Genomic DNA, 27,963 nt, shown 5'->3' on the forward strand with positions numbered 1-27,963 from the left:
TCTCAACCACCATTTTCATATTAGTTTTCATTATCATTAATTTATCATATATATTAAATTAATATTGTATATTTTATGTTTCATCAAATAACATTATAAAAATAGATTGAAATTGTATTTTGAACGTTGGATAACTTGATAGGAGATTCAACAACATATTTTTCTTGAATTGTTAGGAATGAAATATAATCATGTAATAAGAGACTTAACATTCACACATAGACTTATTATTATTGTTAAGTCTAGAATTTTAATTTTAAAAAAAATGTCCGAACATGACTTTTGCAAACCATACCAATTTTAGGCAAAATTATCTAATCTTTCGCCTTCAAAGGCCGGACTACAGACGTGAATATCTGAAGTTGTGAAACTTCAAAATGCGACTGTCTGAAGTTGTCTCCAGAGTAACTTTGAAAGAAAAAAGAAATGGACTTCAAGTAAAAATTAAATGTATATCGTTGATTAAATTACTAATTTTGTGTGTTTATGCATATCATATCATGTATAATTCATGTTAGATTATATTGTTTTTCTATTTATATAATATATGAAAATCTTTACAATACTATCTTATAAAGTGAATGAAATATATATATTAAAATAAACGTTTGGTCACCTCAATGATTGAACCACTTACTAGTTGCTTGTCAAAATTTGCTGCGACCAAGGAAGCTTCATTCCTTTGTTTGTTTGTTGCTGCTTTTTTACGTATTTGATATTAAATATTCATATTAAAATCTTGATTAATTTTGACTCATCCACGTAACACAAATTTATAAAGAAATCGCTCTTTAACCCTTAACCACCACCCCCCCCCCAAAAAAAAGAAAAGAAGACACTATATAAAAGAAATAAATTTGCGACTTTTAATTAACGGTGGAAGAAACCTATCCATCCCACTATCGACCTTATATATGAGTTCATTGATCTTTTTGTTAATGTGCTCACCACTTCACTTAAAAGGATAATAATAAATATGTGAAAGAGAAATAAGAAAAAGGAAACCCAAGAAGTTAATACTCCACAAACATGATGGAATATACTTTATATTATTCATATATTCCCTCTGTCTATCTTTACTCGTCTATGTTTAACTCGACATATAGTTTAAAAAATAATTAACAAATAAAAGAATAATTTACTATTATCACCTCTATTAATTATAAGTCATTACTATTTAATAACAAGAGTAATTGTACATGAAGTTAACAAGAGTAACAAGTCACCTTCAAACTTTTTTCAAACAAATTTAAGTTCATTCTTAGAAATAAAAATCAAAATTACTACAAACAACAAATATATAAACTAAAATTAATGAAACAAAACTGGGTATGACTTATGAGTATAGGTTTATATAAACCTCAACATACTTTGTTGCCAACAGTTTGGTAGAGAGACCTTAGCTGTGTGTTCCATTTATCAATGGCAGTGTACTTCTTCATCCCTTTTGATCTGTGTGCAAAAACGCGTCATGTAAAACAAGTTAGTGTAGCGTTAAGCAAATTAGCAATGGTACGTTGAGGGGTTATGAAACTGACCTGTCGCGACACTCTAGCAGCCCGTTCACTTGATCAATGTGGCCATCAATCCGGTTATCCAAGATTAGTGAGACCAACAAGTCCTCAACATCTTTTTCTGGCACATTCAGCTCCTGTACGTCGAGTGATATGAGAAAACTAACTCGGAAGTGCATTGCATTTAGGAGGTTAGTTAACAGAATTTTGTGATAAACAGTGAGTGGTAGCTACATTCACCCTCGGGGAGATCAGTAGCGATGAGTATGTATGTATCTTCCAAGTATGAACACGTTCTCTTATACAATATTTACGCCATTAAAACAAAGCCAACTGATAGAATTTGATCCACTCACACTCCGCCCCTCAAAACAGAATTAAGAAAAATGAAGAGGCGATGGATAAAGCAGAGAATGGATAGACAGAGACAACGGTCATCACAGAAAAATTAAGAAAGGGAAAAAGGAAGAAAAGAAGACTGAGTTATCACCTTGGATATGAAGGGAATCCGGATTCTTGTGTAAGGCTTGATGAGCTTCAGTAAAACCTGTGTTCTGACCTTCCTTAAAAGATCTTCAATGTAATTCCGAATGAAAGGGTCATCCATTATTGTCCGTCTATTACTCTGTTAAAATTTCGAGAAAAGCACATTCAAAATGATCAAAGAAGAGACCAACTACAGACTGTAGGATCAACAGGCAAAATATTGAAGTTTACAGAATGACTGTACCTTAATAATTTTCTCGAACTCTAAGATCTCATTTCGTTGATATGCTGCGATAAGGTTTGTCATGGCCAAGATCTCAGGGTCATTTTTGTAACTGAAAAGTATAAACAGTCATGCACAGACACAATGCAGCTGAAGTCAAGTCATATAAGAATGACAAGTTGCTGATTTTGAATCTTGCAAACAAAAACTTCTTACTATACTTACGGTTTAGCTTCTTGGCCATCAAAAGGGTTAACTTCAGACTCCATCAGCATATTTGCCAGGACCAAGTACCTGTTAAAAGTTAAAAGGAACCAAACATAGTGCAACATTAGGAAAGCAGAGGTTTGCAAGGGTAAAGATAGCATTGGGATTCACATATTGTAATCTTCTGGTAGAAGGTGAATGCTCGAAACAATCACCTAGTACCAAATCACAGAAATTGATATGGAACGACTTAAACCTTTATTTACATGCAAGTAACAAAACTCTAAGTTTCCAACTGTGCAAAGCATGCATCCATTCAGCAAAAATGTAGTGAGAACACATGTTAAGATACATCAAGAAATGGATTTGAAGTGTAAGAGATGGAACAAACCACTAAAAAGGGTGCAGAAATATGCTGTTAGTGACCAGAAGCACACCGCCACATTGATTATTTCACATACCACATAACAAGTGGAGCATACACGGGCTGAACAAGGAAACGGCATCTCGTTGAGGAGCCTTCAAATTAAAATAACGCTCCAAAAACCTAAAAGTCTACCAAGAAACCTTTTTGAAAAGATCTAATAGGGAAAGTAACAGCATTCTGTTTCACACCAGATTAAACAGCACCTCCTCTCCACAAAAATAACTTCACAGTTAAGTGTTTGGCAACTTCAACACTTGGACTGGCCTACATGAGAACGCAAAATCTGCCACCCTCATCTTCATGAGCTCCAATTTATGAAGCCAATAATGCTAGTACGCATTTCTTAACTTCACAGTTAAGTGTTTGGCAATTTCAACACTTGGACTGGCCTACATGAGAACGCAAAATCTGCCACCCTCATCTTCATGAGCTCCAATTTATGAAGCCAATAATGCTAGTACGCATTTCTTAATTTCATCATAGTTCTATTCAGTCCTTATTCAACCATGAAAGGCACACTAAAGAAAATACCAGACATTGGTACTTGAGAGAACAGTATGCCAATTTTCTCCAAGTAGTGGACAGATGCATCCTGACATAAACTTAAGTGTTGTATGTGTTTGCATATTTGCATTGAATTCATTAACGAACTTCCTTAAATTCTACTTCTAAAGTACTATGTAAAAGTATTGTGTGTGTTTGCATTGAATTCATTAATGAACTTCCTTAAATTCTATACTAAAGTACTATCTAAAAGTGTTGTGCGTGTTAACATGTTTGCTCTGAGTTCATAATGAACTTCCTTAAAATCTACTTCTAATGTACTATCTAATAACTGTCTTTATATATAAGATTTTGAGATTGATTGAGGCATCATTAAATAGTTATGATCCTCAATTTCACGCCCTAATGAAGGCATAGTTCAATTTCGTGCAGAGATGTTCATATCCCCAGATGTACTGCAAGTCTACAACACCCTGTTTAGATCACATACATATCCTCTGAGCGAACTGCAACATATTTCACAAAACCAACATCAAGAGGTACATGAGGTACACTGCCACTTCAGGATAAGAAACTACAAGCTTGAGGAGCAACATGATGGAAACATTTGACACTCTTTTGGTTGGCTTGATCATAAATATGGTAGCTAAAAAAAAGTGAGTGGTGAAAACTGTTTCCTTCACTTGATTAGAAAATAAAAAGGTAAAAGTCGAGAAATATGCAACCCTCCCAAATTTGAAGGGGAAGGAGGAAGCAAATTTTCCTCATTGTGTCAAAAAGAGAACAATGGAAGAGAAAAGATCCATATAGGAAAGAGCACAAGCTGAGATGAATGCTTAGTCTTGTTAACACTTCCATTAGTCCAATATTTTCAAGGAGTAAATATACTATTGTAGGGAAATTAGTATGTCAGTAGAAATGTGGAGAACTTTTAAGGTTAGAGAACAAAATTTTTGATGTTCGAAAAAGATGGGTCTAATTGGAGCAAAACGGATAGTGACGATTCATAGGGTCAACCCCAACTAGCTTGGGATTGAGGCTTAGTAGTCGTTTATTGTCTCATGTTAAGCAAACTATAAGAGGTCAATGTTAAAACATCACATAGTAAAAGTAAGATCAGTGACTTCCCCTTTGCTAATGCACTCCTCTTCCATTTGTTGCACCAAACATAGTGCAAGAAATGTGAGAAAATGGTTCAACAACAATGATAAAAGTTTATAGAACATTCAGTTTACAAGGCCATAAACTCCAGGTTAGGGCTCTAGCACATTATAAAGTTAACTGTTAGTGATTAAGTAACGAACTACAGTCTGGGAAGCTTGAAGTCTAGGGATGGCAAATGGGTGGGGGCGGGGCAAACCAGCATAAGCCCGCAAAGACTACGGCCTGCTCTGCATGAACCCACCTCGCATAATTTACTAATTATTTTAATTAAAAGAAATGTACCAGTTACCAATATATATATATATATATATATATATATATATATATATATATATTATCTTCATTTGAAAGCCAAGTTGTAGAATATATATAGTTCATTAACTGATCCGCGCTTTAAGTCCTCTTCCATCTTTGCCTTTCCTTTTATACATAGATTTGATTATTTGTGTATTAATTATACAAGAGTCATTAAAGTTTGTTGAACTAGAGAGGAGTGAAATTAATAATTATGTATGAGTTAATGATATGGCACGCGTTAAAACAGTTGACTCCTCTAAGGAAACCAATAACTTACTTTGAACAAGACTGTGTTTCACTTCCCGCCCACCCCCACCCCACCCCTGTTTCCCAGAATAATTTTGATATATTCAAAGGGTTTTTCCTATTCCAATTACGTATAGAAATTCTTAACACATTTACCCTTTAATTTAAGTTTCAAAAGAAAAAAACCCAACCCACGTACCCGCCCCGCCTCCTCAAAAGCTCTAACCCACAGTGCCCCACAAACACTATAACCCGCCCCGTTGCCATCCCTAGCTTGAATACATAGTTAATGGTCAGTTAAAAACTGCTTGTATCCTTCGCAAGAAGAAAGTGGAAATGCCAAGAGAAACAAATAAATGCACACACAACCAATGCATATGATGCACACACATGATGAACTGCACACATACTTCAGGCACTGGATACGCCTATGATTCCCAGCTTCATCATAGTTCTTGAAAGCTTCAAAGAAGTCTGTAGCTGCCTCTGCCCACTTTCTCTCTGCCATATGCATTTTACCTCCGCATTCACGAATGATTCCCATTATTCTTGGATGAGGAATAGCCGACTTGACTGAAAGTGCTTTGTTGTACAGTTCCTGAATCACTCATATTTTTCATGAATTAGGTATTGAGAAAAACAACTTATCACTTCACGCTATGCTGCCTAGAACCTCCAAAAAGAAAACAACAGGAGTGTATCAGATCGTGGAGGATCCAATATCAGTGCGGCAGCATTTCGGAGGATCCGAGCAACATAGCTTAAATGACATGCCAAGCAAGTTCTAACACCAAGTATACCGTTGAGATGTAATACTACGGAATACATGTTCTCTATATATTAATGCAAGAATAAATATCAGAAAGTTTAAGAATTCTGATCAACATACAAATATATACTCTGCATGTAATAAAAACAAATCATTTAAGTGTCTCTCTCTGCAAGTATAGAGAGATAGAGACAGAGAAAGAAAGAGAGGGAGAGAGAGAGATTCCAAAAGTTCCTGGATTTCAACACATATATGATGCTCTCATAATGTCGCTTAGAGTCCTTCAGAAACCCACACTTTTGGGCTCATGTAGCTTTGGACAATATATATATTATATAAAAGGTGAGTAGTTTGCAATGTTATTTTGCCAAGTGGAAAAGCCAAATAGCAATCTTTGGACAACATTTAAAGTGGCTAATTTTTGTTTTCTTTTGGTGCAATACTTACTGGACAGAAAGTTTAGGTTTCACTTCAACCTATGCATGCTTGTTTTTGAACTTGAATTGAAAGATAAAAAATCTAAAAGTTTAGGTCTTCCCTAGAGCATGCCTACGTCTAGGGAAACAAAATTGGAGGAATTTAATAGATTCTCACTATTTTCAGGAAAAGATTGGAAAAATCAAAGCAAATGATGTGTTACAAAGAGTCTCAATCACTATTCACAACCTTTGGAATGTACTATTATCTTTTGAGTGGTGCTTCTGTTTCCAAATCTAGAAATAGCATGCTTTAGGAATAAAAGAGACAACAAAAACCAAGAAGAAACTTAGACAGAGAAGTAACGGAATTAGCATCTGAATGCAAAAAAAAGGCCAAAATGAAGGAAATGACAAGCAACTCTGCTCAAAAGAGTGTATCATCAAGTAAATGGGAAGAAAAGGTATTAATATACCTTCAGTTTTTTGTTGTTTTTTGTCTCTGTATACATTTGAATCTCAATTGCATATACCTCCAACAATTGTGTCCCTTTCTTCTCATCATCAGTGCCATCTTCTTTTTTACAAGATTTGTGGAGCTCTTTCAAAATCTAACAAAGTTGTCAAGTTATGTTCATTAAAACCATAGCAAAATAATAGCTATAGATGCTTCTAATGAGCAAGCAAGATACCTTGCTCATTCGTCCATATTCCCCCATGTCAAACCAAATCTTGCAAAGCTTTAGATTCGTCTTGAACCACAACCTCTGTGAAAGAAATAGGGGATCGTGAGACCTTAACGAAAAGACACATGAACTTAGAGAGAAACTTACAAACAGACTCCTGAATGCCTCAAAAGTTATACAGCCTAACCTCATTCTTAGCCTCTTCAAGGGCTTTCAGTGTTGTCTGGTAGAACTCTTGCAGAAGGCCGAAGTTCTGACTAGCTGATCCAGAAACAAAATCCATGATACCATTTATACACTTCTCACTATAGTTCCGTGTCACTGCTGATTTTATGTAGGTAAGCATTTCTCTATAAGAATCCATCATTTCCTTGAACTTCCCTAGCTTATAGTAAAGCTTAACAGTTTGCTTTAAAGCTTTAAATCCCCTGGCGATAATGATATAGTAGATAAAAGCAACACAATAGCAAATTGTAGCTCTAAAATTCTTAAAAGCTTTAGGAAACTCATTAGTTGAAAGCATTAAGCATGAGACCTGGATAAGAGGCTTACGTCTTTTTCACATTACAAACTTAAACTATAACTAAAATTTTTGGATAAGGGATGTAATAAACAAATTTGCAATTCCAATTCAGAGAAGAGGATAGAAAACCACATGCCAGAAGATGAAAAAATCCGAGTTAAAAATAAACGAAAGAGCTCCATCTTCATTAGTGATTTGAAATTTGTTCAATCATATACGCACAAGAAATGAGAACGGGAATGGATAGAAGAAAGAGAGGTTTATGTTATAGGTACACGTCACGAATTTAGTTTTACTAGCTGATGAGAAGCAAGCTTGGTATCTAAGTGAAGAAAGATAGAGGGAAAGTCCAGTATCCAACGAGCTTTTAAACCTTAAAAAAAAGAGGCCTACTAATTGATTCTGAACTCTTTTTGTTAACCGAGGTAAATGATTTTAACTTTCAGGTCATATTAATAGTCACAAAAGCTACACAAGCAGTAAGCTTTTATAAAAGCACTATTGAAGACTGCAAATAAACACTTTCAAGTTTCAACTCCTTACCACTCTGCCTTCTCAGGTTCCATATGTACTACTTCAGCAAAACCCTCAAGTGCTCCTTTGGGATCAGTTTCGACCATACCTATGCATGACATCATTGCAGAATATTACTCCCTTTGATGATATATATTCATAAAGAGAGGTAGCTATAGTGAAACACAACTGGATCAATACAAATAGAAAGAACATCTCTAGGTAACAATACTAAAACTTACAAGAAGATGCACAACTTGAACAAAGGAAACAAAAACCTGAACCTAACCTCAGAATGCAGAATGATATAGTGAAAATCACCAAGAATTCTCAGCTCCCGTTTGGCCATAGATTTTGAAGTTTAAACTCGAAACTTGAAATTTTGAGTTTTTGAAGCTTCTGATTTTTGGAACTTGAAATTGCGTTTAGACAAGCATTTTACTTGGAAAAAAATTGAATTTTTGTGAATCAAAAGTGAAATTTCTCCCAAAAATGGTCTGACCAGTTTTTGAAACTTGAACTATTTTATTTTCATAACATTGTGTCTGAGCCAGCTTGCGCACAGCTGGACTAATTCCACAAAATTCTGGCACCTCCCACCAACAACAGGTACTCCTATCCACTAAAGCTAGAACAAATAGGAAAAAATCACCTAGTGTTTGCAGTTTGCAGTGACGGAGCTAGGATTTTTAATATGGGGTTCAAAATCTGAACAACTAAACACACGAACTAACCGAAGAGAGTTCAACATCTAATATATATATATATATAAATAATAATTTTAACCATACATAAGTAGTAATATTTTCCGCCGAATCCCCTAACAGAAGGCTGGCTCCGCCCCGAGTGTTTGTCTCTAATGGACTTTGAACCTGATATGTGACCTAGGGTGCGGAACTCGAATATCCAAAATCTATGGCCAAACACGAGCTCAAATACATTACCTATTTACAAACATTCAAAAATTCTCAAAATTAAAAGTTAAAAAACCTTTGGAATTGTAGTACTGATTCTCTATATCAACATCTTGTTCTTCCTGCTCCTCGTCCGAATACTCGAATCCATAATCCTCCATATCCGCATCTGCAACATACAAAATATTCACAAAAATCGAACCAAATACACAAAACGAAACCAAAAATTAACCAAAAAATTATCGAATTTGATGAGAAATCGTATAGACTTACCAGAACCCATAGCTGATTTCAGATGAAAGAGACGATTGAAGAACAAAGAAAAATATAGAATTTAAGCGTCCGTTTTTTTAGTATCGAAAAAGTTTAGTACTGAAGGGTTTTTTTTTTTGGCCAGCTGAAATTTTAGCTTTTTTATAACTAGGAAGGAAATTAAATAGTTTATCACCGAGTGGAAAGTTCAGATAATTAATTAATTAACTAAAATAGTCATTTTTTCATTTATTTATTATATTAAAAATAGTTGTCCAATAATACTTGTTTCTAGAGTTGTCAAAAAGGGTTAGCCCAGCCCCACCTAGTCAAAGCGTCACAGATTAGGGAATTTGATAGGCTAGGGCGTGCTGGCCCTTCATTTGGAAGGGCTTGAAAATGTTAACCCTAGAAGGACCGCAAGTTGGGGCGTCTAGCCCTTCTTTTCTTTTTTTATTTTTGTTCTTTTCAAACTTAAAATTATATAACATTAAGAAGATGAGAAGATTTTCAAATTAAATATGACAAATAATAGTGTTGTTTCAATAACATTAGCAAAAAATCTATTGTAATTAGCATGTATCTAGAATACTAGATATATGTATCTAGTGTGATGCATCCCAGATACGCGAGTAAGATAAGAGAGTGGCGAGTGAGATGGAAGGAAGGTGAAGGCGCGGGCTTTGTCTATGTATCCTAGATACGTAGGAATTCACAAGGATGTAGTGTATCTAGAACAAATTAACCTAATTTTGAGTCTATGTATCCCGAAATACATGTTTTTGGACATACCAAAATCTGATAAGATTCGTAATCTTACAACATAGTGTGTCTTTAAGTAATTAGCTCATACACTAGAGAGATTTTTGTAAGCTACCATTAAATAAATAGTTTTGACTCATGGGCCAACCTCAGTCCGGCCTCGATCAAACCTCAAGGGTCAAGGGCTTATATGGGACGGACTTATAAGCCCTAGTTTTAAATGAGCTTGAAAAATCTTATTTTAACTCTACCCTAATAACGGGTTGGGCTAGACTGGCCCCGTAGGCTGAGCCCATTTTGACGGATCTACTTGTCTCGCTTTGAAAATCAATTTATCTAATATATTTGTCCAATAATACATGTCGAGCTTTGAAAATCATGAGATAATTTACGTTTTTATGTCTATTTTACTCTTGTTATTAAATATTATTCAATATCTAATACATTCTTCAAATCATTAATTTTAATATATTTAAAGGGTAATATAGTAATAAGTACTCTTATTATTTATTATTTCTTAAGGTGTATGTCAAATCTGCAATGGTGATAATATTATTTTTAACTTGTGAATTGTATATATTTAGACACGTGACTAAAATATTATTAAGAATATTTAAATTTTTATTAGAGAATATATTAGACATAGTTCAAAAATTTGGGAAATTATTCGAAATATCCTTGGCCTTGTATTGTAAAAATTAGAGAAAGTTTCATAAATAGCTAATAGATGAAATTTAATAATCCTTCTTAGCTATAATTTATCTAGTTATGCTCCATTGTTATAGTTTCATTTGTCATGATGACTTTCATTTGTATATTTTACTGTTTATATATATATTTATAAGTTTGGGTTTATACAAATAACATATTACATACAATTAATATTGTATACAAACTATTAATATAGATAAATAAGTAATTATATATAAGTGTTGAAATTATGCAATTGATTTGTACTAAGTATTGTAGATGATAATATATCGAAAAAAAATATACAACCAAAAATAAATAAAAATATAGAACCAAACACTAGAAATAGAATTTTGTATATACACAATTATGTATAGATATGTACAATATAATAACAAAATTATTAATACGTATACAAATACAAAAATATATACAAATTCAATAGGGTTTTTATAAATACCTGAGATTCTTCATAGACTAATCATGCTTGCCAATTAAGGTAGCTTTTCTTAAAAATTATCTTGGGGATCTATAATTTACATTTTGTAATATATCTCAACTATGTATAATTAAGTTTTTTAATAGTATGAAATATAATTTCAGTGAAGCTATATTTATTAATGATGGAATAATGAATTCTCGGTGATTTTTCTTTTTTCAATTAATTGCCTTTTCAAAATATTTGTTACATATTTTTTTGAGATATTTTCGATTTCGATTTCTTTTACTAAGTATATCAATAATGGAATATATAATCGAAATTTAATGAAGATGCATATTAATAACTAGTACTAGTAAGTAAATGATGAGTTACATTTGATACATGAATAGTAAGTTGATCAACATAAAAAGTCGATGCTGAGATATCCTCTCTAAAATCAAGAACAATGCCTCCACCCCCCTACACACTTAATTTTTTTTTAAAAAAAATCAATCGAAATTGATTAAAGATATTCTTTATAAACTTTTGTCGTCTTGAAAATATCATAAACATTCAATTAGTTATACACCAATAATGTAATATTAAGACAACTTGAAATGGTTTTGAAACTAAGAAAGTTGTAATATCATTAGTAAAAATACAAAAGGGTTATGTTGTTTTATTTAGAAATATTTCAGAGTTTTATTATAAGAAAATTGAAATAAGGAAGATAATTGTGAGTAATACTACAAATCAGGAAAAAAAAAAGTTATGAAGACAAGCATCGAAATAATGTAATAAAATCACCTTTTTAAAAAACAAGTAAATAAATTTAAAACACTCTTATTATCTAATTTGAAAAGAAAAAAAAAACATTTACACTACAACCATTTGTTCTTGAAAACACACACAACTTTTTCCCAGTCAAACCAAAAGTGAGACTCTCTTCAACAAAAACATAAATTTTTTCGACCAATCAAGTTGAAGTTGATATAACGATATTTAATTGGCGGAAACATGTCATTTATACATATGATATATTTTTATTTGATTAGACATATATGTTATGTCATTTTGACAGATGAATAATTATGTTTGACTTTTTTATTTGACTTGACATACCACGTCATTTGACATGTGACATCAAATTAAATCTCCCAAAGAAAATGGCATCTTGGGCTTAACAAAATTGTCTCATTATTTCTAGTCCAAATCAATGGAACATAATTAGACCATTAACATTATTTGTCTAGGCTAAACATATATCTTGAACTTAATATAATTTGAATTTCTCGTGGACAATAAAATTTCAATGGCCATAAGAAAGTAACTGTAATATTACAAACCACAAGGAAAGTCAACATCACGAAGACAACATTAACCACAACTATTAATGAAACTTAATTTAATCTAAAAAAAATTGTGGACAGTAAAATAATTTCTTTATCAACAAGTAGGTAACCGTAATATTACAAACTACACGGAAAGTCAGCATCACGGAGACAACAATAACTATAACTATTAATGGAACTTAATCTATAATCTGAATTTCTTGTGGATAGTAAAAATATTTTTTTGCCAACAGGAAGGTAACCATAATATTACAAACTACAAGGAAAGTCAGCGTCACAAAGACAACATTAACTACAACCATTAATAGACTTAATCTAATCTGAATTTCTAGAAAAATAACAGCAATATTACAAACTACAAGAAAAGTCAGTATCACGAATTTTGTTATTGATAAGGTAATCATAATATTACAAACCACAAGTAAAATCAGTATCATGAAGACAACATTTACATTAACTACAACTATTAATGCTTGTCTTTCACAAACATTTTCCTAGTCAAACCACAATTAAGTGCTTCATTAGGCACATTCTTAACAAGATGAACACCTTCAGCAAAGACAACTCCCATGCCCAAATGCAAATGAGGTTCAATATGACAATGAAAAGCCCATACCCCAGGATTATTTGCCACAAATCTTATAGCTGTCCATCCATATGGAAATATCACAACAGTATTCCTCAATGGTGGATTCTTCAAATTGAATTTCTCAACATCTTTTTTATGATCAAACTTTCCATCTCCATATCCTAATACCCAAAAATTATGTCCATGTAAATGCCAAGGGTGAATTTCACTTACATTTTCACCTAAGGCATTTGCATTTTGAAGGATTATGTCAATAGTAGTGTTGAATTTCAACATGTAAACCCTATTTCCATATGTTGAATTAGGGTTTGGTGGTGGTTTCATGATGTTGTAGTTTTTTGAGAAGGTGTTTGGTGGAGATTTAGTGTCAAATGCGTTGTTTATGCCATGTTTGATTGAGCTTAAATAGGGTGTAGTTGGAAAGACTAAGGAAATGTTGTTGATTGACCATCTTGTGTAACCTTCAATCCTGTTGTTACAAAACATAAGTAGATTAAATAAATGAGTAATAAGTAATATTACATATCTAATAATTTAACATTTAAGATCATTTTCATATCCAAGTCTTATATACTATGATCACTTATCAACAAAAATATTTTCATGTGTTTTATCCAAGAAAAAAAAACAATTCCAAGTAAGGGATATATATAAATAGCAAATATAATTTTTAAGTTATATACATTGATAACGTAATTTTGTTTTATACTAGCTATGTAGTTTAACCTATTTCATCATTGTTACCCATTAATTAATAATGTTCTTACAAATCCACTTGTTATGACTTATATATAAGTCCTAATAAGTAAAAAAATGTGATTATTTGGAAATTATTGTTTTTATATTGTATGTCTATATATACTTCAACTCAAATAAGTGATACAAGATTTAACACATATCTATTGGCATTAATTATTAGAAATTTTTATACTATCAATGTAATTTAATATGTTATAAGTAGTTGTTAGCCTACCTTATTTTCTAGCTAGGTTACTATAATCCCACTTTTTTATGGATGATTACTGTAGTTATTTTTGGAATTTAACTTATATATACGAATAATAATAATCAGAAAAAAAAAGTATCCTAGCAATGTATTTTAACATATTATAGCATGCACTAGGTATATCTTTTTCGTTATAACTTTTTTAAAGAATAGTTAAATGTAAATATCGTTATATACAAGTTAAATTACTCAATAACAAAAGCTTTATAGTTTGAGCATGTAGATCCCACTTGATTCCATAGATAATGTTTTAATACTTTTATTATATTTTTCAAATTTCATGTTCAGTCAAACATCGTCAAAGAGTACCTGTTTTGCGTATTGAGAAGCAAAATACGACGATTTTGTCGAGTAGGAGGCTTAGGAGACAACCCCATCAAGCCAAAAATTTTGTTAGAGAAGGCTTTGCTATAGTTATAATCATTCCAAAGAGGTGCCAAAGGTGGTGGTGAATTTGGGATTTTTGAAGCAAAATTAGGAATGTAGTTCAATATGGTAAGGCCTTGTGGTGTTTTTGGTTCTCTTCCTCTTACACTAATTGAAATCCAATAGTTGTTTGATGGATCTTGATCAGTTTTGAAGAGAATTGAATAGCTTTCACCTGAATAAATATCCATATTTTCCACAAAAAATGGTTGAATATAGTTTCCATCTGCTTCAACCACCATCATTTTGTGACCCTATATAGACATAAAATATCAACATAAGTAGCATAAGTATTAAGCAATAAAATTTAACTTATATACATCAACAGTGTAATCTATTATCATACAATTATTACATCCTCTTACCTCCCTCCTCCCCTCCCCTTCTCTTAAAGTGGAATATTTCGGACTCTAAAATGTATACCAGATCACTTATAGGAAAAATGTAAAATATCAAGTATACACATTGGCTTAATGCAAGTATTACATATCTCCTCTAAATTTATATAAATTGTAATTTTATAGTTTAAAGTACTTTCTAAGCATTTAAAAGAATCATGATAAAATAAGAATTCCGATGTAATTTTAAATTTTTGTTATTTTAGGACTCGTTTGATCATGAATGTTCTTTTTTGCTTTTTCTAACTTTTATTTGGTGGGCACAAAGGTCCCTATTTCCAAACTACTCAACTTTTCTAAAGCTATGTAGTTTTCAACTTTGCACCAATTATGTTAATCTATCAAATTCTCTTTTTAAAAAGTTTGAGAGGATATAAAGAAGAGTTGTGATTCTTGCGTAAGTACCAAATCTAAGAAGTGGTACAAATTTTAAATGTTGATGTTCACTTGTAATTTTATTTAATTTCAAGCAAAAATGAGTCAACTTTTTTTATTATCTGATCACATAAACCTTCACCGGAGAGGAGCTGACTCACTCGTCCTACTTTTAAAGATAGATAGAAAATATTAGAAAATCTTAGTTGTTTAAGTGGTGTAGTGACATATAAGAGCAATAACAACAAAATCAATGAAATTTTTTGCAGTAGTATATTTAATTGTTTGCGATGGAATAGATTCAAACATCTAGGCCAGTATCCACAATAAATAGGTGTTGACTTAGTTAGTTGTTTTTGTATTTTATTTTTAATTCCTGACCTCTCAAATGCTCCTAATTGGAAAAAAAAATGATTGATGTGCACCTAAGTTGACTCACTTATTCGACAAATGAATCAGCATTTCATAAAACAGATTCAATTTTATACCTTTAAAATAGAGAAGTAACTATCAACTCCAAACCCTAACAATATGGTCTCAATTCTCAATAAACTCAACCTCCGCTTCAAAAGCTCGCCTTACAATGGGAAAAAATCGATTGAAATGCACGTAAGTTGACTTACTATATCAACGAGTGACTCAACATTTCAATCGTAAAATAAATTCAATTTTGTACCTTGGATATAGAGGAGTAACCACCAACTCTAAACCCTCGTCTCAAGTCTCAACTTTCAATAACTCTATTCCCCATACTATTAAACGATCCCAAACCTAAAACTCTAAATGGAAAAAAAGTAGATATGTTAACGTTACACAAAAGTCATTACACTTGAAAAAAAAAAACTATGAATTGTAGTTTAAAATGCATGTAAATTGATTCTGACATCATTTTCATGAAAATAAAAGCCAAAGAATTGACTCATGACATTACTGTTAAGATTGCAAATTAGAAAAATAACTTTATAAAAAGTGAAAAAAGAATAATTATTTTGATATGACAAAAGATAAATAAAGTTATATTAATTTTGTGGCTTACCTCAATGGCCAAGTTGAGTGATGCCAATGCAGTTGTGCTAGCCACTCTAAGCCTATAAGTCTTGTTTGGATGAACATTGAAAATTTGGGGTGCGTACTGTTCATCCCCTCTTAACTTGCACTGATGAATGGGAAATTTGCTAAATTGCGTCGCAAGAGAACAATTGAATTGACCTCTTCCATTCATCAATAAAGTCTGATTTAATTTAACAATAACAAAAAAAATAAAAAAAAATAAGAAAAGTGGTTGCAATAATTCTTTTAAATAATGGATATTGTTAATTACTACTTATATTTTATTTTCAGAAAATTGTATTTTTTTGTTTTAAAAAAAGTGCTCTTTTGATCATATATTTAATTAGTTAGCAGATTCAAGAGAAAGACTAATTATTATCTCTTTTTTTTTTCTTTTAGATTTAGGGGAGGGAATTAGTGGAAATCAAACTCGACTAAGCAACTAAGATTTTCCCTCAATATATTACTATTTGTTTCTCAAAAGATTTTTTTTTTTATCTATTGCAATGAAAAAATTAAAGCTCTCTTTTATTTAATTGGAAGCTAAGATCAATGGTAGCGAAAGGGAAAAGGTTCAGATTATTATTTATTTGTAAAAAAGTCTAAATTTATCATTCGTCAATATATAATTTAACTTAATCGAATTCATATGATTTAACTTTTGGCACATATATTCCCTTATCGACTAGCCATCCTATTTTTCATATCAATAGGTGTCAAAATGTGTTGATTAGCACCGGAGAGTCCCACACATGACTTTATTCGCAAAGTACAAGGGCAAATCATTGATCTTCTTCTCTTTTTTTCCAAAAGTGTGTGGTTTTCATATATAAAAATTAAATAAAAAGTTCTACTATAATTCATGATTATAATTGAAATTTCAAAACCAAACTATAAGAAAAAAAGGATTGTTTTAAACTTTTATTAATTGTGTCAATAATTAACAATATAAGTTGTGGTGAGATGATTGAGATCCCTTCATCTTGAATCACGGGTTTCAGATTTGAACTTTGAGTATAACAGAAAACCTATCCTTCATTACGTGAATTCTGATTAGTCAGACTCCAATACGAATATCAGACACGTACGAAAAAACAACAAAATGGAATAGTGGAAAAAGGGGAGCTAGATATTGTTGGAGGTACCTACCTGTGGTTCACCAATCCAACGAAAAGGCTTAGAAGAAAGATCAATTTGTTGGTCATGAGAACTTTTATGCCACCAATCACTAAGTAACAAATTGAATTCTTCATCATAATGGAATGCCTCTTTTTCATCTTCCACTATGAGTGAACCATATAGTCCTGCTGATCTTTGCATCCCATAGTGTCCATGGTAGAAATATGTCCCTGCCTATTGTACTTAATTGATTAACCAACACATTTATATTATAAAAAAATGTAATTTTAGTTTGATAGATATTGTGTTCATATTGCAAAAGTAGATAAAGGAAAAGCTGATGTACAAAGCATAATGTGTTCACGCAGGTTTATGAAAGGGCTCATTTCAAAGCACACGATGTAAATAACTTATTCTAATGTAAATATTAGTGGTTGCTTTCATGGCTCAACTTTGACAGTTACATGGAGACTACTTAATCGTTGCTATAAGGTTTCATGAAGGGTGCTAAGAAAGGTTTACCTCAAGGGGTGTGATATAGACAGTCTACCTAATTATGCAATCAATTATTAATGATTGTTTTCACGACTCGAACTAGATCAAATAGAGATAACTTTATCGTTGCTCCAATATAGTCTTCCTGATCTTTGCATGCATCCCATAGTGTCCATGGTAGAAATATGTCCCTGCCTATTGTATTAAAAAAAAATAAACTAACAATGCATATTTATTTTTAAAAAATGTAATTTTTAGTTGGATAGATATTGTGTTCATATTGCAAAAGTAGATAGAGGAAAGACTGATGCACAAAGCATAACGTGTTCACGCATGTTTAGGAAAGGGCTCATTTCAAAGTACATGATGTAAATATTTTATTCTAATGTAAATATTAGTGATTGCTTTCACTGTTTAAACTTTGACTTATAAGTTATAGGGAATTTATTTTATCATTGCTATAAGGTTTCATGCAGGGTCAGAGAAAGGTCCACTTTAAAGGGTGTGATGTAGACAGTCTACCTAATATAAGCAAGTATTAATTAATGGTTACTTCCACAAATCGAACTAGATTAAATGGAGACAACTTTATCGTTGTTTCAATACTCATGCTTCACTTAATTAACATTTCACTAAAAGTATCACAATAAATGCTTCTTATTCTAAAATTAAAATGTCAAATATTTTGGAATAATAAATTCATTTTTTCTAAAGAGTGAAATTACCTTGTCAACTTTAAACTTGTATAGGAATGTTTCTCCAGGATTAATGGGACATTGGGAGATCAATGCAGCTCCATCAGCCCATGGTGTTCCAATCTATAATTACAAAAACAAAAATGGTAAGAAACAAATGTCAATGCTACTAAAAAAAACACTATTTTTTAATTGAAATCTTTCACTGGAAAATGATTGGTGGTTATTACCACATATATTATAATTGAATTAGTGAGAAAAGAAAAAATAGTACGGGTATTTTCATACAGAAAAATTAAGAAGCTTTTTAGTATTTCAACAAAAAATTGTTTCCTGCCTTATTAATTTTCAGTGAGTTGATTTGGTAAAATAATCCTATTTTATAACAAAAATTTCTCACTAATTCACGGAAAAAAAGGCCTTTGTTTCTAATTAATATAAATAATGCAAGTTATTTTTTTAGGAAAATTGAAAAGGGAGTAAAAGAAGGAAAAGAAAAGAAAAGAAGATCTCATGCACTTTCAATTCTCATTATTAAAGAAAAAGTAAATAACTCATTATACACTACCAAGAAATCACTATTTTCCACTGAAGTTTTTCCCTAAAAAATTATGAAGCGGTTATTTCCACATATATTTTTATTTAATTGATGAGAAAAAAATAAAATAATCAGAAAAATTAGAAAGTTTTCTAGTATTTCAATGAGAATTTTGTTTTTCATCATGAATTTTCTTAGTGAACTAGTTCAATAGGAATAAAATGAGAAAATTATGTTTTATAACACAAATTTCTCATTGCGAATTTTTTTTTTGTTTCTAATTATAGTAATAATTATAATTAGCTATATATATTATCTCATTATTCATTCCATTCTCCTTTAACTCTCCCAAGAAAAACACTTACTTATGAACCAAATATTAATGTTGAACAAGTCCACATTAACAAAAAAATTAGTACTAACTGACTTGGCTTATCACAGCTAGTTAAGTTACACTAGTAGTGTGAGAATCTTCTTAACACTATTAATGTATAAGCTAATAGGAAAACAAGTTACTTAGAAACGAGCTAAATGATTTTTCTCATGAACATAAAAAAATAAGTTTTATAAATGACGTTTCAAATTCAGTGTCTCCTCTTCACCCACTGATCAATGTCCCTAACCCTCCATTCCTTGATCATCCCACTCGCTGCCACCCCTAACCCCCACTCCCCGCCCCCATCTAACACCCTCTCACCCTATAGTATATTGTTAGATTACACAAAATCATTCTTGATATAGTGTTTTCTTGCTTACCTCGAACACTAAAAAAAAAATTACTTATTTTTTAAGAAATATTGAAAAACATTTTCTTTCATACTAAACACACCCTTAATCAAAAAATTAAGTATACATGTCAAAATTATTACTTTATATATACTATATACATAAAATTGAAACACTCTTACTGAAATCTCTGACTTCACCACTTACACTACCAACAACAACAAATTCAATAAAACGTGTGTACGCAGACCTTATCCTACCTGTGAGATTCCATGCCAATGAATGACTAGTCCTTCAGTAGGAAGATTATTGGTAAGGTGAACAAAAATGGTGTCACCAACAATTGCTCTAATTGTTGGACCAGGAAATTGTCCATTGATAGATATCACAACACCATCCACACCATCTGGACACCAATGCATGTACTCAACTTTCCATTTATACTCCCTATTTTTGGCTGAAATTGATGACAACAATAAAAACAAGTACAAGAACAAGAAGATGCCTAATAATGAAGACATCTTTTTTATTATTATTAAACTAACAAAGGGAGAGATATATATAGACAACTAATAAGTTGTCTTAAATTTATAACATTTTTTGTGCATAGGTATTTGGCCAAAGACAATTTGAGTTGAGGCTCTATCGAAAATAACTGGTGCTAGCCTCTCTATATATAAGGACGGAGCCACTTTAGGCGAAAGGTGGTCCAGTACGTGTACATCCTTCGCCGGAAAATTATATGGTGTACAAAGGTTAAATTTTAATTATTATGGGTGTATATTTAATTTATACACTCTTCACCAATTTTTTAGCTCTGCCACTATTTATATATCTTCATAAAGTGGGAATAAGAATTGGGTACAAATCATCTTCTTCTTTTTTAGAATCTATTTGTGAAATTATACTGAATATATTATTATTATTGTTATTGTTCACGAGGTGTTAATTGGCCGAAGAGCCGAGGGTACTCTTATATTGGACACAACCTAGCTCTCTACCTCTTCTAATATTTGTATTGAAATTCAACTAAATTTGAATTCATGCATTGTAAGTTTTATTTTTAGAAAGGACGCTTCCAAACAAGATTTTGTTCTATTCTTAAAAACTCAAACCTGAAATCCGAACCGCCCCACCCACCACACCACAATCACGTTACATGATGCATATATTCCTACACGTTACTCATTCGTACTATGTGGTTCTAATTGTTGTATGTATTTTCATTTCTTTTTCTTTTTTTTTTGTAATTTTTAAATGAATTTGGCCTTACATGATAGCTTAAATGTAACACTATAAAAAGAATAAATTCGTTATAGTACATTAGTAGATATGAAGGAATTTTATGCCATTAATTTGGTATAAAGAACATAATTCACAACTTTTTTGTTACTTTGCCTTCAAGAGAATTATCGTCACGAAATTAATTGGAGCAATACAAATTAATATTTATCATACAAGGTAATACAAAAATGTGTATTTGATATGAAGAAAGTCATGCCAAACACACCCTTAAAGAAAATAGAACTCACAAACCCTAACAAATAGCCCATATTAATTATTAATTAGTACTTTATTCTAATTTCCATCTATGGTACTATTGATTGACTAATTATAATATTATTATTAAGTATGATAATCATTTTTCTAATCAAGTTGAAAAAAATGAGAAAAATATACATGTACATCCCTACGAGTCTACGACACAAGGTTCATTAGTAACCCTTTTATCTTATTTAAAGTTTGTCGCAAGGCAGTTCGATACATAAAGTAGTACCTGCTAAATTTGGGAAACAATGGCATTGTAAGGGATGAAGTATAATATTTATTCATTTTTAGAATCGTTATTTCTATAATTTATTTGCTAGGTTGAAATTTTGAGTCTGATTTATATATGAACATTGCCTTAAGCGTCTGAATTTGTTTTGTCAAAAATTAATAAATTTTGTTCTTTAACTTTCAATAATTAATAATGTTTGTATACTAGATGCTTAGTATTGTATATCAAGTTTTTAAATATTATTGTAAAAGAAAAAAAAAAGGAGTTTTGTATAAATATTGTTATCCCAAACTTTTAACACTTGTATAAACAATCCACCTTTGAAGATATTAGGGGAAGTGACCAAACTTTCAAATTATATACAATATGGATCGACTCGGATAGTGGTAAAGTTTGTGTACACTCTACCTTCTCTAGACCTCATTTAGTGAGATTTCACTAGATATGATGTTGTTGTTGCATGGACCAATTCGGATAGTGATAAAGTTTGCGTACAGTACAATACCCTCCTTAGACCTCATTTACTAGAATTTCACCGAGTATGTTGTTGTATGGACCAATTTGGATAGTGGTAAAGTCTACGTATACTCTACCCACTTTAGACCTCATGTAGTAATATTTCACTAGGTATGTTGTTGTATGGACCAATTCGAATAGTAGTAAAGTCTGCACACACTCTACCCTCCTTAGACCTCATTTAGTGGAATTTCACTGGGAATGTTGTTGTTGGTACCAATTCGGGAAAGGGCTGAAGATCCCGGACCAATAACAATAGCATACTCAGTAACACGTGGAATTAGGAGAGAACAAGATGTACACAGACCTTACGTACCAACATCTTCCATGACTAAAAACACCACAAGGTATAGTGATTAAAGGTCATAAATTTGTAATCACTACCTCATCATTGCAAAGATTAACCACTTCAAATCTCATGGAGTAGGGGGAATATTAAGATTGACAATTGAAATGTTAATTTTTGGGTAAATAACATATGAAGCCAATCTCATCAATATTTCACTAACAATAATCTAAGTACAAAACAAAAAAAGTTTTTTTCCCTAACCAACAATATCTCCAGTTGGAAGGTCATATATCCTACTGTAACTCTTCTTAAAGCCTCACTCCACTTTCTTGCTCTCTTCCGCGGCGACTTCTTCAGTGCTCTGTGTTTTCGATTCATCGAACTCCAACAACTGTTCAACCAAAAAACCAAGAACACAGTTCAGCTTGAATGAAAAATGTAATGTTATAAAGGTTTAGAAAATCCCCATCTAGTGTTGCTCTTATAAGGAGGAGGAAATAAAACAAGATTAGAGATTAGTCTTCGCTTAAAGGCATGTATATGAGAGGAGGACACATCGTTGCATAGTAATCAATGAAATGGGATGAAAACCATGGGGAAACAGAGTTCAAATCCTAGAGGAGGCACTGCCTGGCAAACTTATTCAGTACATGAGCCGGTGGGAGATAGCAGGTACATAACAGAATTGAGGTGTGCCCAAGTTTCCCTGGACACTACCTTTATCAAAAGACGTAAAAAATGAGAGGAGAAACTGCACAATTATGAAAATCCCTACAACTTACCTAATCTTAGACGATGTCACTAGGAGAAATTGACCGACAAGACATGCTTGGCCTAAAATGACGTACTATTATATTTTTTGACCGAAACACTGAGTACTGAATACTGATAATCCCTTGTGAATACACAACAATTTAGAGTAAAAAGAGTAAACAAACATTCAAGGTCCATATACAGTAAGGCAGACGCAAATGGAGCGAGGAAGTTATAGATTAAATTATTAAAAGAAAAGTTTACCGGCTTCACATCCCCATTCCAAATACAGTGCACGGCCAAAAATCCAATTACAGCTGGAACAATATACAACAACGCGGGCTGGAACAAAAGGAGTAAGCAAAGTGCAAGGTTAGAGAATATTGAGAAGGTTGAAAAACAAGGGCACTGTCGTCCTGCTACAGGAGTAAAAGAAACAAGCTTTTCTGAAGACACCAACCTGTGCAGCTTGAAACCAGTTCATCACAATAATGGTTGAAATCACACCAACTGCATATCCCGAAAATGCACTTTTAAAGTATTGAGGCCCCTTCCCTCTGGAGACATCAAAGCGGAGTGCCAAAGCCACAAAAATGCCTGAACAACAGGATAATTACTAGTTTATGACAAAAACTAAATAATGGGAGGTAAGTTCAGCGGTGGATAAAGTCCATCGCAAATTCATATACTGGCTTTTGTAGACAGGTCACTTAAAAGCAACGGGTCTTTATGGTAAAAGAAGGATGTTATACCAGGAATTACAATATCTCCGAGACCCAACATTGAAAAGGGACGTTTCAAATCCGATGTGGGGAACAAAAGCTGCAAAAGGAAACAAAAAGCAAATTCTAATTACACACAGAAAAAAAGGTCGAAAAAGGTCAGCATTGACAAACTGGAAGTAAAGCTAGATGAAGAAAATCAATATACGCACCTTGATAGGAGCGTCAAAAGACTTAGCAACACTAACCATCACTGGGGTAAAAAATACCCAGAAGATGTCATATACAAAAAGTCCAGCCTGCAGTTGAGAACAAGGATTCATTCAGCACAAAGACGGTAATTTGATGCATAGAGAAAGTCCCAGAACTAAGGTCACATAAAGCTAAGGAAACTCTATTTATTTCTTGATCCACTATGTATTATACACGGGAAAAAGGATGTGTCTATGTAATGCACACTTAGGAGATGGCTTATTAAAGGTTCCACTTCAACTATTTAGTCGTGCAGTTTGAGCCCAATAGGAATAAACAGAATGACACCTCTGTCCCAAAATAAGTGTCACCTTAGGAATTCAAGACAAAAAAAATTGTATGTTAGTTCAACTATACCCTTATACACCATCTTTTTAAAGTGTCAAATTCTCAAGAAACATTTATAGAATCAGGGTAGTTTAGTAAACAACACATTGTATTTATTAATTTCTTAATGGACGAGATTTTTGCTAAAGTGACACTTATTTTGAGATGGGGGGGTGGGGGGAGGACATATTAAAGTAAAACCTCTCTCCTTACCAATAGTATGGCACCAGTCTTAAATGATCCAAGTGAAAGCATTTCAATCCCCTGCAAGTTCAAACGGCAAAACAAAGTCCATCATTCAATACTTCAGTTATACAAGGAAATTAGTGGCATGGCCACCTTGAACTTTTTATGTAACTATAAACTGGCAGACATCAATATTCAGTGGAGAAAGTAAGCCAGGATGTGCCATTGCGGATCCAAATGGTAGCTATAAGCTATGTAGACCTATGTGCTATGAGCTTCTTCAAAGGATATCAAGGACGCTTTTGGGAAATAAAGGACTCATAGACAGGTGAACTGTAGTAATGAATGTAAGTTGAACTACCAATCTATATGACGTATCTAGAAGTAAAAATCAAAAGGAGTGGGCAAAACTAATTGGATTTCGAAGGTTCACAGACATGAAATGGAGAGAGAGAGAGAGAAACAGAGAGACAGAGAGAGTGCACATTCATGTCACGAACCTGATCCTAGAGAAATGATTGATGCTAGCATATTATTTTGTCTTTGCAGGGATTTGAACCTGAGACCTCATAGGTCTCACCCACTTCATTGACCACTAGGCCACACCCTTGGGTGCTAACTCTAAGAAAATCTTATGCATAAAATGAAGCCAGATCAATCAAAAATCACTATTTCAACTTCAAATAAGCAAAACAAGATCTACAGTTCATCAGACAGAGAGAGACACACACAATGGTAACAGAACTGGCTGCAACAGTGTGACAAGCTTTTTTCTTTGAGAAAGAACAATGTGACAAGCTTTGTTAACAGAAACAAACATTCAATTCAGCGTCCAACCAGCAGAAGGAGAAAAGATGATGCGAGAAGGTTGTTTCAGGATCTTAAAGCAACAGAAAATGTAACTACGCTAGTTGTGCAGACAAACCTGAATAGAAAATGCAAGGCCCAATACATTGTTAGCTAGCCAATGTTTCTGTTTAGCATACCATACACAGAACATAGTTCCAGGAATTGCAGCAACAATCTGGGACCTTGTGAACTCAAACTCCAAAGCTGACAAAGAAACAAATTAACATCATCTCCAGAGAAAAGAGAAGGCAGAAAACCAACAAATTCCAGTCAAAGACATGAAGGTGTACCACCCAGTGTGGTATGTAGGGAAATGCCATTAATTAATGATTTTACAAGGGTGGGGGGAAGAAGAAAATCCATAGTGAGGAAAGCAAGATTCAGAATCTTTCGGGGAAAAAAAGCCGGTCGCCAACTAGTATTTCACTACATAAAAAGAGGCGGTCCATTATTTTTGTCTATGCATCTGGTTGATGCTATCAATGAAGTCAGATTACTTCATTTAAAAAGATAAAAAAAAAAAAAAGTGGTCCATACAGCGGAAATATGGGAAGTGCCATATTATGAGATCTTCATTCCACTTTTCCGGCAAGAATCGTTTGATAGAAGGTAATAGTGTTGCACTGCAAAGCCCCAAAGAAAGGGATGATATTAAAACATATAACAAAACTACTTCTTAGAAAATTGCATAAGAATATATTAAGCATAGTAGAATGATCCATACGGAAAGAACATACGAAAAAGCAGCAATGCCAAGTACAAAAAAGTAGCACGTCAATACAGCATTAACCAGATCTTTTGAGAGGAACTTAAAAAGCAAGAACAACGACAAGAGCATTGCACTTCCAACCAAGGGGAATCTCATTGCATGTTCCTTAGACATTGTCTCCTACAAAGTAGAACAGAATAAGTTTAAGAAACATCAAAACAGCAACAAATAAAAGCGAGACTGCAACTTAAGAGTCCGGGAATATACCGAAGGTGGAGTTGGCTTAACAGAACGGTAGCAGCCCACAAAAACAGTGAGACAAGCCGTTAGCACGACATTTAAATTTGGGTCCACATTCACAACCAGTGGGGCCAAACTCAAACCTGAAATTCACAACCAAAAAAACAAGAGTTCTCAAGGTAATTCAAAAACATGAAATCTAGAAAGAGATTTGGAATAACCAGCAGCCTTTTCTCCTCTCCACAGACCACACACAACCAGAAACTTTTTCTAATCATAAAGATGATGCATTGGGGGAAAGGAGAGAAAAGATGAAAAGGGACAACAGCAATAGAGCTCCCTAAGGTGTGTTGGCTGAACTGTCCTAACAGGAGGCCATTTGATTGATCGAAGCATCCAACACTAAGGAAAAATCTTAAAGCCCCTACAATACAAATTCATCAATGTACACCCACAAAGTTGGACCTATTAAAATACAGGAAACTAGGTAATGAGCGACACCCAACAGGCAACAGAAGGAGAGGAAACGTTTGAACAGCCATCACAACACTATATCAGCATGTACTCTAACTGACTTGATGACATTACCTAGCTAAGATTATCAGGCTATCAGCTAATCCCCCAATTCCAACAGCTCAAAAATAACAAGGAAAGTCGATTGCAGAGAACACCAACAACAAGAATCCACAAAAGATTGTGATATTTGAAGGGAAATGGCCAACTAGGGGAGGGTGCTAAACATCAGCATATCAATCAATCAATCAACTAGGCCTTATACCCAAACTAGTTGGCATCAGCAAGGGCCAAACACCAGTTAACCTAGCAAAGTACATTTTGCTGGACATGCATTGAAGTTCAAGAGTAACAAGGAAGGTCCCATAGGCCCCTTGAAAATAAGCCAATGCCTACTTCAGAAGCATAAATACATAAAATGATGCCTGTGGGCCCAAATCATCACACCATTTGATCGAACATTGTATTAAAATCATCAAACTTAAGAAAGACACTAATGTGAAGCCAATGAGAATTTCCAGAGGTTTGATCTCTTACAATGAGCAACAAAATATTATGGCAGTTATACAACAACAACAACATACCCAGTGAAATCCCACAAAGTGGGGTCTGGGGAGGGTAAAATGTACGCAGACCTTACCACTACCTCGTGAAGGATATTTGGTCTTAACTTTGACAAGCATAAGGGATAAAAGCTAAGCATAGGAATAAAGGAACTGTTCTGTTTTACAACACATCTGAAGTGAGAAAAATATAATAGCAATAACAAACACAAAAGAGAATCATACATATACAGTTGTAGCATCTATTTTCTCCGCAAATCTAAATGACACATATCCAAACACTCATAAATCCATTCTTCATAATCAAAGAAGAAACTTAAGAATCACGAGTTCAAAAGATTTATCAAAATAATCTCAATCGACACCGTTGCTCATCTCACATCCTGCATATGGATTCCTTCATTTCCAAATTCCAAGTTATCACAAAACAAATCAAACTCACTATACTATACATTACCAAAAGAAACATTCATGAATTGAA

The 27,963-nt window shown here is 32.9% G+C and overlaps 3 protein-coding genes across 4 annotated transcripts in view; all 3 read right to left on the reverse strand.

Annotated features, from left to right (window-relative positions):
* Window positions 1-1,276: 1,276 nt before the first annotated feature.
* LOC125812569 (COP9 signalosome complex subunit 2-like) lies at window positions 1,277-9,253 on the reverse strand. Its single transcript, XM_049492059.1, has 12 exons — window positions 9,163-9,253; window positions 8,966-9,058; window positions 8,006-8,084; window positions 7,127-7,367; window positions 6,946-7,020; window positions 6,730-6,864; window positions 5,479-5,666; window positions 2,449-2,517; window positions 2,245-2,335; window positions 2,005-2,139; window positions 1,539-1,651; window positions 1,277-1,452 (listed from the first exon to the last, which is right to left on the reverse strand). The coding sequence occupies exons 1-12, from the start codon at window positions 9,170-9,172 to the stop codon at window positions 1,362-1,364; spliced, it is 1,320 nt and encodes a 439-aa protein (XP_049348016.1). The 5' UTR covers window positions 9,173-9,253; the 3' UTR covers window positions 1,277-1,361.
* A 3,575-nt stretch (window positions 9,254-12,828) lies between these two features.
* LOC125812561 (L-ascorbate oxidase-like) lies at window positions 12,829-20,320 on the reverse strand. 2 transcript variants are annotated; one of them, XM_049492045.1, is made up of 6 exons: window positions 20,044-20,320; window positions 18,550-18,642; window positions 17,360-17,563; window positions 16,197-16,391; window positions 14,271-14,641; window positions 12,829-13,424 (listed from the first exon to the last, which is right to left on the reverse strand). In XM_049492045.1, the coding sequence occupies exons 1-6, from the start codon at window positions 20,302-20,304 to the stop codon at window positions 12,833-12,835; spliced, it is 1,716 nt and encodes a 571-aa protein (XP_049348002.1). In that variant the 5' UTR covers window positions 20,305-20,320; the 3' UTR covers window positions 12,829-12,832. The 2 variants fall into 2 exon arrangements, with proteins under 2 accessions (XP_049348002.1, XP_049348003.1); XM_049492046.1 differs by lacking the exon at window positions 16,197-16,391.
* A 2,190-nt stretch (window positions 20,321-22,510) lies between these two features.
* The window catches only part of LOC125812578 (signal peptide peptidase-like), a 5,664-nt gene continuing 211 nt past the window's right edge, over window positions 22,511-27,963 (reverse strand). Inside the window, exons 2-11 of the mRNA XM_049492072.1 lie at window positions 26,434-26,549; window positions 26,195-26,346; window positions 25,995-26,080; window positions 25,534-25,661; window positions 24,636-24,686; window positions 24,056-24,142; window positions 23,874-23,943; window positions 23,582-23,718; window positions 23,386-23,463; window positions 22,511-22,759 (exon numbers count right to left, since the gene is read on the reverse strand). Of these exons, the coding sequence (XP_049348029.1) occupies window positions 22,685-22,759; window positions 23,386-23,463; window positions 23,582-23,718; window positions 23,874-23,943; window positions 24,056-24,142; window positions 24,636-24,686; window positions 25,534-25,661; window positions 25,995-26,080; window positions 26,195-26,346; window positions 26,434-26,549 (980 nt within the window). The 3' untranslated portion in view covers window positions 22,511-22,684. The remainder of the gene's footprint in view (window positions 22,760-23,385; window positions 23,464-23,581; window positions 23,719-23,873; window positions 23,944-24,055; window positions 24,143-24,635; window positions 24,687-25,533; window positions 25,662-25,994; window positions 26,081-26,194; window positions 26,347-26,433; window positions 26,550-27,963) is intronic.

This window comes from Solanum verrucosum, unplaced genomic scaffold (genome assembly GCF_900185275.1).
Source record: "Solanum verrucosum unplaced genomic scaffold, falcon-dt-bn FXZP01000120.1, whole genome shotgun sequence".
NCBI lineage: Eukaryota > Viridiplantae > Streptophyta > Magnoliopsida > Solanales > Solanaceae > Solanum > Solanum verrucosum.